The 12,636-nt window shown below is 38.5% G+C and overlaps 1 protein-coding gene across 4 annotated transcripts in view; it reads right to left on the reverse strand.

The window, feature by feature from the left end:
* The window catches only part of PRKN (parkin RBR E3 ubiquitin protein ligase), a 1,379,176-nt gene that overhangs the window by 844,288 nt on the left and 522,252 nt on the right, over positions 1–12,636 (reverse strand). For 2 of the 4 annotated variants that reach the window (XM_055391408.2, XM_055391407.2), the window contains exon 4: positions 11,335–11,453. In XM_055391408.2, coding sequence (XP_055247383.1) covers positions 11,335–11,453 — 119 coding nt within the window. Of the gene's footprint in view, positions 1–11,334; positions 11,457–12,636 lie in introns of all 4 variants that reach the window. The other 2 variants (XM_019029889.4, XM_055391406.2) reach the window with 1 other exon arrangement.

Here is a 12,636-nt window from a genome sequence, read left to right on the forward strand (position 1 = left end):
CCTTTACCTAAAGTACTTTAAATAAAAATATCCTATTCAGAGACAAAGACAAAGAGCATGATTCTCATTTGTTTATAGCACATTATGGGAGGAGTAGAGTTCATTTCTCCATGAGATACTACTGCTAGCTTTAAATTATGGCCATCTCTGAGTGTACGCTTATTAGCATGGCATTCTAAATTAATATGAAATTCTGTATGCACAACTGAAGATTCATAACACATTTTAAAAAATAGGGTCATTCTGACACTAGACAGAAATATAATTCTTTGAAACTAGCCATGGGAGAACCCGTAGTTCAATCATACTAACAAATGACTGAAGGGTTTTAATCATACTCAGAGATTCAAGTGGACCATGCCCAGTGCATGCCATAGACTCTGGCATCAGTGAGTATCGTGCCCTACAACAAACCCACTTGGCTAACTAGTCACTTTACAAATCATATTTTATGAGCATTTCCCTTTTAATTTTCATAATTTCCTTTTTCCCAGTACGCCAATACTCTTCCATTTTCTTTTCAGCAAGGGAAAACTCCATATTTCACTTCTAATCCAGTTCTAGAATCTTAATCCCCACTTTAGAAAACAGAGTCCAGTGAATTTTACTCTTTTCAGGAAAAGCCTGCAGAGTAAGTGTCAACTCTCCCTCAACCTTATAAGAAAACTAATGTGACTCAATGTGAGTGCTTTCAGCAAGAATCTGAGCTCAAGTTCCCCAGATTAAACTCTCAGTTTGGTTTCTTTCTCGCCGGGTGACCCAAGTAAAGTCAATTAACCTCTCCGTTTCCCACCCGGCTTTACTGATGCATTTATGCAGGTAGCTGGATATTCCCAGATGGAAGAGCATGCATGCATACATTCATAATGCAAACTCATATCACAGTACTGGTCTGTACTGGCTTGCCTCATCCTGAAGCAGTATTTTCAGGGAGACTCCCCTGCCCCGCACATTTTATCACTGTAAGATAGGATATTTGTTTCTTATAAAGCATCAACAAAGGATCTACTATGTAGGAAGAAAAGGCTACTAAATTCTATTTATGTTTCCCCAGTGAGATTTTTGAGCCATTCACTTCTTAAGCACATAAATTAACCCACTGCCCTACAGATCTAGTTTTTACTTCCACAAGTCTTGATAAAGTTCATAAGTGCTCAAACGGATAATATGTCAGTTTCACTCTGCAGAGACTCAGGGAGGTACATCTATGTGTAGAAACAGGCACTGGAGAAAAGTAGCATTTCACACACAAAAACAGTTTCAAGGCTAGCCAAGACTCTAGTACAGGCAAAGTGATACAAATAGGGCATAGAACAGCAGGGTTTCCATGCAGGAAAGAAACTGATGAGTTCAGGAAAGTGGGCTAAAATGGGGATGCATTTACAAATGTGATAGTCGCCGATCATTGCCAACCCAATGTGCTTCTCACCCTCTGTCCTTGTTCATAGGAATCCGATTTTTTTTGGAGATGGAATGGGCCCAGACTAGGGGATAAAATAGGATTGGTCTAAGCCAATCATGGCAATTCTGTTTCCATGTGGCAAACACTTGCTTTTCAACATGCTTCGTTATTATCACTGGCCATATGGCCCAGTTATAAATGATGAGCTGTAAGGAGAGGCCTATTAGGAGGCTTCTAAAAATTATCTTTTTTTATTTTGTTTATTTTTATGTATTTATTTATTTTTGAGACGGAGCCTCACTCTGTCACCCAAGCTGGAGTGCAATAGCGCAATCTTGGCTCACTGAAACCTCTGCCTCCTGGGTTCAAGTGATTCTCCTGCCTCAGCCTCCTGAGTAGCTGGGATTATAGGCACATGCCACCACAGCCAGCTAATTTTTGTATTTTTAGTAGAGACAGGTTTTCACCATGTTGGTGAGGCTCATCTCGAACTCCTGACCTCCAGTGATCCACCCACCTCGGCCTCCCAAAGTGCTGGGATTACAGGTGTGAGCCACCGTGCCCGGCCAGAATTATCTGTTTTACATAGAAGAGACAGGCACTGCTGTTCCCGTTGTTATCCTGCCTTGCACACAGAATTGATGCCTTGATGCTCTGTTCTATGCCATGAAGGACAGTGGCTAGTAAAGCTAGAAACAGCCCCGTCAGTGTGTGAGTCAACAAGAATGTCCTGATGGGTTTATCTGCTGTGTGAGTGCCTGATCCTTGCCAGGAGACAGCATCACGAACCAATAAACAAACCAACCAAGTTTTTAAACATGATACATACATGTAACTACAACGTAAAATGAAACAATAAGACATATGAAAAACTTTCTTTAGAGATCCTTATTTTTTCTTTTATGCTTTGTAGATACTTTAGGTTGAGTTTTCTCAAACCCTTCTATGTAGTATCAAGAAATATTTCTCTTATAAATATTTTAAAAATGTATCATCCTTCACAATGAATAAAATTGTAGATCACTTAACCAATTTCCAATTATCTAAATTAATGACTGCATGTCACTACTAACTGACAGACTTTGTAAAACTTTTAATATCTTTTACATAAAAAGTAAGTAATACTGGCTTGGTGTACCTCATTGCCATAATGACATGCATATGTGAAATTAGAAAAAGCACTATACAAATATCATAACAATTAAATATTTAGGTAAAGTCTGAGCTTAGCTCATGATTTATGGTAAGCACTCAATAAATTATAGGGTTTTGTTTTTTTTTTTTTAGATAAGGTCTTGCTCTGTCACTCAGGCTGGAATGTGGTGGCATGATCATGGCTCACTGCACCCTTGACTTTCCAGGCTCAATGGATCCACCTGCCTCGGTCTCCCAAGTCGTTGGGCCTACAGGCACATGCTACCATGCCCAGCTAATTTTTTTTTTCTATTTTTTGCAGAAGCAGGTTCTCACTATAATAGTAGTCACTCCTCATAGTATACATACAACAAAACCATGTACTTTGGAAGTAATGCAATAAGTAACATGTTTTAAAATATATACACATACTTTTTCAGAGTAACATGCTTTTAACTTCCTGCCCACAATTTTGAGAATTTCAAACTAGCAGCATGGGTCAAGCGCATGGCTGGGTATCAAAACAAAAACACTGAGACACTCTACACAACAAAATGCAAAGCGACATCTGGTATGCTCCCATCTCTCCAGGGTCCTCATGATGCTGAGCTTTTGAGCATTCTAAAAGTACACTCGGGGAACTTGCGTCTGCAAGACCGACTTCTTTTTCTATCTCCCTTTTTCTTAAAGAGTAGTGAGTAAAATCATTCCCAAATAAACAAAAAACAGTTATTATTACAGAGGGATCTCTATTAAAGAAGCAATGAAAGGCTAGCACTACTGTGGTCTGGATGAAAATAAATAGCTGGATTGAAAAGTCAATGAATTACCAACATTGACCCACATTTCTCTAGACTTTAATTAACTGACATCATCCCAATGAATAACATATAATAAATAAAATCTTAATTCTAAAACACTAGGCAAAGGACAAAGGCTCTCAACGTACGCATTTCTGCGATACAGAAGAGTAACAACGAATTGGCTAAAATTGCCTGCAGCTCAGCTAGATACCATTTTACTCATTTCAGATCAATGCTGGGTTTCTCCCTCTTTGCCAAAGCTGAATGTGCATCACTCTGGCTTTTGTCCAGGTCCCCACATAGACTTTGATAAAATACTTACTCAGTCCACCTTCGGCTATCACTCCTCCCTGAACTCGTCTATCCCCTCCATCCTCTTCTTCTCTTAACTATGCCTCTGCTCCATGATACCCTCAGCTAAACATTGGAGGAGTCTTTGAGAGCCATTCAAATGATCTGATGTTTTCCTAAAAATTAGTGTCTTTGAACAAATGAAGCTTTTGTGACCTATACATGTGTGTCCTATGGCCATTTGTAGGAGTTGGTTCTAGGAAGGCTGCTGAAAATCCAATCACCAAAGGCTGATTCACTGGCTGGCCAACTTACCTAATCGTTTACTCAAAAGTTCTAAAATTTGATTATTTATGAACTGCACAGTGTGGTCTTTGGTGTCCTGAGCTCTTCAGGTCCCCTCCTGGCCCCTCAGTGTGCAACTGCCTGGAGCTGTTGCAGAAGGGAGCAGGGGCATAAATGATGAACATCCCTAAAATGCTCCTAAGAAGAGAAGAGGTGTTCACCTATAACCTGAAAAGTCCTTGAAATTCAATATAAAATACAGAAGATCCTAAAAGCTGATTAAAAGGAACATATTTTTGGTAAACCAACAAACAAAGAAAATGATTTGGAAAATGTTTTTTAAATCTGGAGGAACAGAAAACAACTAAAATAGAGATTAGAAAGAAATCGGTATAAGCCAAGAGTTCCCATATGGAATTTTGAAGTTTAGGTTATATTTATAACAATAGACGTACAAGTATATTAAAGAAGAAAACGTTCTTAAGAAGATGAATTCACCTGTATTTCATAACTTTCAACAAATTGATCATTCATTAAAATCTGCTAAGAAAATATTGACCATTTTGAGAATAATCAAATACAGAATACAATCAAAATACTTGAATAAATTCCAAAAGAATGTTCCAAAACAATATTATTCCTTATATTAGTAAATGTGGTAAAAATCAGCAAAATAGTAAGTGAGAAAATTCAGTGGTATCCATATGAGGTGTGTGTTGGTGGAAAAGAACATTTACGGGTTTGAAACCCAGGCATGAATTATCAAAATGAGTCTCAAGAAAATGACAGTAGTAGCATTTACTTACAATTTTAAATTGCTTCTACTGGCTGATACTGATGCCCTGAAATGGTTTAGATCAACCGTCTTTAAGTAGACCCCTTTACATATATATTGTATATAGTATGCAAATTCTAAATGTAAACTATCAAGAATAATACACATATAAAAAATAAATCATCAAAATTTTAAGTTCTTTATGGTAATCCTTTTTTATATGTTTATTTTTATATGTTTTTTATGTTTTTTATATGTTTATTTTTACCTTAACCTGGCTCTTTTGGAAGTATTAGCTTTGGTAAAAGGGAAAAAGAGGAAAATATTTTAACCTTTCTCACTTCTCTATCGACTGGCTCTTTGCGAGGTGAGTGTGCATCATTTGTGTGTGGATGAGAGCCCGTGATAAGGACCAAGGAGAACACAAGCAAAGAGAGTGGGCGTGAAAAGGAGATGAAGTAAGAAGCGTCCACAAGGCCAAGAGAAATCTCGTGGCAGAACAGATGGCGGCGTGAAGGGCGACAGTGAACACGGGGGCCACCCTGGCTTTGGCAGGTGCCAGACGTGCATTGTGTTTTGCACACTTTCCACCCTGGAGCTTATGAATGCACACAGAAACCAGCTTCGCTGTAGATTTAACACTGTAACGCGACGCAAAACAGAATGCATGGTGGCCGGTTCCACTCTCACTGTCGGGACATCCAAAACACGCCCTACAAATACTGTCAATAACATAAAATAATGCGTAATGCCTCCTCCACTGTGCTTTAAAAGCACTGAAATGCCTGATAACCAAATCTACAATAAGCAAAGAGGGGATATCACACACTTAGGCAAAAACACCCCATGTGAAAACTAGAAAGTAAGCTTAGGTCTATTCTAAGACTTGAATTTCTTACATAAATGTGAGAGTAATTTTGATAACAAGAGAAGTAAGAAGACTCCTGGCCAACAATTAATCTGTAACAAATATTAAGCTTAGGAATGATTATACATTTAGACTGTATTTCTTAATAAATTTCCTCCCATAAATTGTGCCTAATCTATAACCTAATTTTAAACAAAATCCATCATGCCAGGCACTTTACATCTTACTCTATTTATTGCACCATTTCTCATCAGAAACCTTTTAGCTTTAATGCTATTCCATGGCAGAGTATCTCATTAGAGTGGCAAAGATAAAGTTCTTTTTGAGATAAAGTAATTACAGTGATTGTAGCGGGGGAGGGGGGACACCCAAAGTTCTTGGCTACAGTAATCTCCTGGCTTCTGATTCATTTTAAGATCAATAAACTGAGTACAAACAAAAAGATGTTAATGGTGGATAACTCTGGTTACCTAGAGTTTGTCCTGGAGGGATTAGCAATTCATAACCTTAATCAGAACTAGAGTCCTGGAGAATTTTGCTCCCAGGAAAATATTTCAAGACCAGATGCTGTATGTGCTCTCAGCTCACTTCTATGTCAATTCTATCTTCTAATTATTATTAAAGTCAATCAAGTATTTCACTCTATAAAAAGCCTTACTATATTTTAAGCCAATTTTCTGTTCCAAAGACTAGTCAGTTACTTCCTATCCCAGGGGCTTTGCTTTCTTGAGGAGGCACAAGTCAGTTGAAATATGGGCTATGGCCAAGACAATGATAGTAGCAAGGGACAGGACTCCTCAGCCATGATCAGAAAGAGTACTGTTAGGATTTAGTGAGAAGCGTTCAGGGGAAGGAGGAGGCTTGGTTTTCAAATCATGCCAAGGGACAGACTTACCATCGCCATGGAGTCTAATTAACCTTACCAGCCCAGTCAAAATAATTAAAAATTAATACAGTCTCTGATAAAGTTTGTTGATATAAATTGGTGCTAGGGAAATATTTCAAGGAAACAATGACATGAGTTATTTTAAATTATTAATTTCATTGGTCAGGAACCCAATCAGAATTAAATATGCATATATAAAACAACCTCCCTTGTGTGTTCAACTCTGTCTCATTTCTGCATGGACCTCAGTGGATGACTTTTGAAGAAGCAGATGAAAAGTGAATGCTTGCCAATTAGCCATTGTTCACCGTTTTCCAGTAAGCATTCATATTTCTAAAGGATTATAGTCTAGTCCAAACTCTGATCAAGGTCACCGTGCAAGAAAGAGGATATTCTGATATGGAGATGAAGAAAACTTGGAGTCCGAGTTTGGTTCTCAACTTACCTATGAGGTCAGGTGAAAACTTCAGACATCAGTTCCCCATGCCTAACATCAGGACAAAATTAACTATCCATTTCCTTTACAGTTTGTTAGAGTATCATATTAAATGCGAAACATGATTAAACCGGAGCATCACATTTGAAAAGCAACTCATTATTATTACATGTAAATTTTAAATAGCATTCAGGAAATGTTAGAATTAAGAACAAATCACCAATAAAAACTTTAGAAGATTACCATTTAGACTCATGATATGAGTGGATCTCTTTGCAAACTGATTTTTCCAAATGAGAAAAAATACAATTATGCTTTCAAAAATAACCCAGGTGGCTAACCAGGTTCTAGTTTTCCTCCTTAGGTATAAAAATCTTGCTGAAGTTCACATAAACCACATGCTGCTCACCTATAACTAGTCAGCCACCCAAGATCCTATATTGTATTTTTGTTCTTGATCAGAGACAATTATGTAAGTTATCGATCCTTATAAAGTTCTAGAAAATGAAACCTCAGAATTGCCTATTATTCACACAGCAATCTTTACACTTGGCAAAGTTTAGCACCTGCTCCATTATTGCAAAGCCTAAATTTGCTGGTGAATCAGTAGTGTGACTGGTCAGCTGATCCACAGAAATATTATTTGTAGGTGTTACTGAATGTGTATTTTTGTTATTGAAAAATTGAAACATCTGATCTTCTCCTATGGACTAGCTACACTATATCTAGTTACTGTACTAAAATATGGATTATATAAATTATCTTTGATTTAATTGTCCCTAAATCCATAAGCATATTTTTTCAAGAGTATGTTTCAGTTATATTTTAAGTACAAGGGAAGTAGTTAGAAAATAGAACACTGATTACTAGATTTGTATAGTGAGGACTATATCCTAGTAAAGGCCAGGGCTACGGAAAAATACAAAGCAGATTTTTCACTCCTGGCTTCGATATTTATGAACTGTGTAACTTTGGGCTCATTACTTAACCTCATGGAGTCTCTTTGTAAAAACACTGGATGAGAATTGGAGAAAAATAGAAATACAAGAATATAAGGATAAGGAAGAAAATCAGTACACTGTAGTGAAGCCACCATAATTGCTGTGCTTCATTTCATTATATGATGCCAGACAGAATTTCTAAAGGGTATGAATTCATGGAATCAACACAGAAAATTTCAAATGCAAATGCTATTTATTCAGCATTACTTGATTTGTGTCCTTCTATGGACAAGGCACTTTGTGAGGTGTTAAACATAAGCTAGAGACCCAAGCTGAAAGTTATCTGATCTTATAACAAGGCTTACAGGCTCTTCGAACATAGACAAGTAAGGACACTTTGGTAGAATGAAGGGCAGGAAGTGAATGATACCTGCAATACTGGAGTTGACATTTTGGCCCCTCAGGGTAGGAAATGAAGAGAGGAGAGGCCAACAGCTCTAGAAAAACTTCAGAGAAGGGTCAATGATATGCAGAGCAGAAAACAGTGCTTGGGGAAGAAACAGCATGAATTTAAATATCAAAGATGGAGCATCTCTGGGAACTGAGAAAAATCCCAGGTGGTCACATGACTGGGCTTTGGAGATAGAGGTGGAGCCAAGACTACAAAACACAGGGATTGAACATCCCTCCCAGGATGCTGGGCCTGGGGAGCAGGGTGGCATGACATCATCACAGAGCCTCAGCCTGAGATGGAAATGCTCACAGCCTCTCGATGCAGAGCAGTAGAGGTAGGGGTGGTTTTACTTCTCTGAAATCAGTTAGCCAAAGCCTAGATTGATTTCATACATGAGTATATATAAATATATATACATACATACATAAAATAGTAATATTAATAGAATAACAATAAAGAATTTTACATTTCTAAATATTTATGTTCTGGCTACTGTTCTAAGTACTCTTCGTAAATGAGCTAATCTGCACAAAAGGAAATAGATACTATTGTACCATTGAATAGATATTACCAAGTTGGCATAGGTAAGAGCAAAGGAAGTCAGGATTCTAATGGGGCAGACCGGCTCTGGCTAACTGATTTCAGAGAAGTAAAACCACCCCTACCTCTACTGCTCTGCATCAAGAGGCTGTGAGCATCTCTTAGGCTCACAGGTCATCACCTCTCAGCCACGCCTTACTGTTCCTGAGGATTACGACATGTCAGGCTCTGGTAAGTACCTACTATTAATGTACCATTTAGTCCCCACAACACTCTATTTTGGCATGTTATGTTTAGGCCAATGCTACAGGTTGGTTTTCTTTCTGTTTTTCTATTTTTTTCCCACACAAAGCAGATTATTAAATGAGAAATCCCATGTAAAATTCCAGATTGATGATTTCTTTTGATTAAAAAGAAAACAATACAGCCATACTGAGTTTCCCTCTCACCTCTTGCCAGCAACTGGCAGAAGCGACTTTTCAACATGAATTCTGCCTCACCCTTCCACTACCGTCCTCACTGCCCCCTACTGCCCACATCTAACCTAACTTCTCATCACCTGAGTGATCACTGTGGACATATGAGTATGTGACATCTATCGTAATTATATCTGTGTGTTAAAAAAAAAAAAAAAGCTAAAAAGCTGTAGGACTTAAATGTTTAGATTAGACAGTCCAGGTTCAACCTCCAAGTCCACACTCATAAGTTCCTCTTTTCTTGGGCAAATGCCTTAATCTCTTTAAGCCTTATTATCCTCACATCTAAAATAGGGTTACTAATAATGCTTAACTGAGAGTGTTCTTATGAAATACTTAAACCAGATAATGCCTGAAAAGAATTTAGCTTGGAATTCAATATTCATTTTTATTGCCGTTTTTACCAAGAATACCAGGAAGTTGGTATAAATAGGTCATATATGCCACCTGAAGCAATCAGGACTTAGGCACAGACTGGGGTAGATGAGGTTGTGTCTTGTGTTGAGAAAGCCAGAGGAGAGGAGCAAGTGGAAGCAACCCTTCTGGGGGACATTGGGCCTGCAGCATGCTGCCCGGCAGGAGAGCTGCCCAAGAACTGTCCCAGAAAGAGCCCCGTGGGCATCATTCCGGTGTGGCTTTGACTCTATAAATGAATTTCTCTAGACAGCTGAAATGTTCATCAAAGTGAAACACTGAATCACAGCTTTCTGTAATTCCACCATTTTCTCAGGCCTGAGAAGATGGAGCCATGATTTCCCCTTTATTAGGTGGATCTTTTGAGTTCTTTCACAGGCCCCGTAACACCCATTCTACAGGGCTGCCAGCTTGACCCTGGCCCACAGCTCCACATCTGTGAACCAGATGAAATGTGCCTTAATTAGCCTCTTGTCTTTAACCTGTCCCCATCTTCAAGTCTAATGGCAAACTGTCCTCAGCATGAACTGTCCTCAATAGCGTTTGACACATCACCCTGGTTTATACAATTTTGCTGTGGTTTCCGTCAGCTTGCAGAATAGAATCTGAACATGCCAGTCATCACTGGGGTTCCTGGCTGGCGCCTGGGGTATTTACCCACACTTGCACACCTGACTGCCCCCAGCACTGTGTCCTTGACACCTCCGTGTCTGTGTTCTCTCCACCGCGGGGACTGGACACACTCGGCCTGCATGCCCTCTATTGCATCCACATCACATCCAGCCAAATCCCTTGGAGCCACCGAGCCGGAACCTGACACTTTCTATCGGGGTCAGCAAACCTGTTCTCTAAAGAACCAGTGAGTATGTATTGCAGGCTTTGTAGGCCACCCAGTCTGTTTCCCAGCTACTCCACTCTGCACTTAAAGCAGGAAAGGAGCTGTAGGCAACATGTACAGAAATGGGTGGGGCTGGCTCTCCATTAAACTTTATTTATGGACATGAGAATCTAAATTTCATGGGTCACATAATGTTATTCATCTTTTGATTTTTCCCAACCATTTAAAACCATAAAAACCATTTTTGGCTCAGGGGCTGCACAGAAACAAGCAGTGGCCACGGCAGACTTTAGTTGACTGACTCTTGCTTTATATTCATACTGTTTGCTGATCCATACTCTTTTTTTACTTTTTAAAATTAAGGTATAACTTACATTTAGTGCACCAGTCTTAACGAAACAGCCCAGTGAATGTTGACTTTTGCATCACACAGATCAAGACACAAAACAGTTCTAGCAGCCTAAGGTTCCTAAATGGTCCCTTCTAATCACACCGTAACAGAAGCCCAACCTCTTTTTGCTGCCAAAGCACTCTCCATACTTCCTTTCATAGGCCTGGATAAAGTAATGGGGAAATAACCCTGTGTAATCTAAACTTTCACAGAGCAGAAAGAAATCCAGAAGACAAAGGCGCATAAATGAAACTTCGGCTATCATTAACTATCACAACCACAGAAAAGAATGTCTTTTCTTTTCAAAGACGGGTGATACATCATTAGAAAAACTGAAAGGCAATGTGTTAGTACACATTCATTTTCCTGGCAGTCTCATGCTGACACTGCATTTCCTTACCTGGGTCAAGGTGAGCGTTGCCTGCCTGCAGGTGCTGCACTGTACCCTGAGTTTTCCCGGCTGCACTCTTTGACAGGGGCCTTTGCAATACACATAAAAGCTGTTGTAGATTGATCTACCTGCTGGAGAAGAAAAAGCAGAGGAAGTGGCTAATAATGCTGAATCTAAATTGAGACAAGAAACTCTTTGAAAGCTTGTTAGAGGCAAATTTTAAAACTCAGTCCTCAGGAACATTTTGAAACATTACTGGAATAAATATTCCAATGAGAATACAACAATTTAATTTAGAAAATCTAACTTTATGCTCCAAGAGTGAAATCTTTTCTCTCTCTTGCCAACAGCCCTGTGACTTACTCAGCAAAGTAAGCAGCCTACTGCCAAGAGAATCGGGCAAGTGTATCTGCAACACAGTAAAATCAGAGGCACTCTTTGCTGAGGAAGTTTGAAAAGATGACAGGAATTCTTTCAGGATGCTCCCGAATTCTATCTTGTGCTTCCGGACACAGTTTTGAAGACTGCAGATTTTTCCTCATAATATCTTATCTACAGAGAAAAACCAGCCCATTTATCATGATATAAATGATATGATCACAGTTTGCTGGGCTTCTGGGGTTGACTTTCTAACTCACAGTCACACATAAAATAAGAAAAGAGGCCAACGCTGAGGAACTTTCAGAGACCAAGCAGCTAGGTGCAGAAATGGATGGTTTGCATTTCATTTATGATCTCTCTACCTAGGCAAATACCATTCAAATAATACATTTTCAAGAGTAAAAGGTGAACAAACAACTAATTCAATAGTTCAATCTCAGATCATTTCTCTCAACTGTCACCATATAGGGATACTCTGTAAACTAGGGAAATTTAATCATTTTATATTTCCATATCTGTTAAGAATTAACTTTATTGAGAAGCACTTAACAGAAATACAACCTCCTTCCTGAATTTCTAAATTTTGAAAATTACTAAATAGTTTTTTCTTTTAATCCTTACCTGGGTGGATAATATAATAGATCATGACATAAAAGTTTCTTTGAAAATTTACTATGATCATCAGAGGCATCTAGAGATAATATATTTTTTTAACATTTGGAATGAAAATCTTCAGCCTCACAAATGCATATGATCTATTAAAAACAACTAGAACAAAAATAATGAAAAAAATGAGATTCTAAAGTCCTTTGCAGCTTCATTTCCCAAATTTACAAAAAGAGCTTTTGCAGACATATTGGATTATCATTTGTTTAGCTATCTTTCCTAATATTGTAGGTGACAATACTTTGCAAAATCTGAAGCACAACA

This window comes from Gorilla gorilla, chromosome 5 (assembly GCF_029281585.2).
Source record: "Gorilla gorilla gorilla isolate KB3781 chromosome 5, NHGRI_mGorGor1-v2.1_pri, whole genome shotgun sequence".
NCBI lineage: Eukaryota > Metazoa > Chordata > Mammalia > Primates > Hominidae > Gorilla > Gorilla gorilla.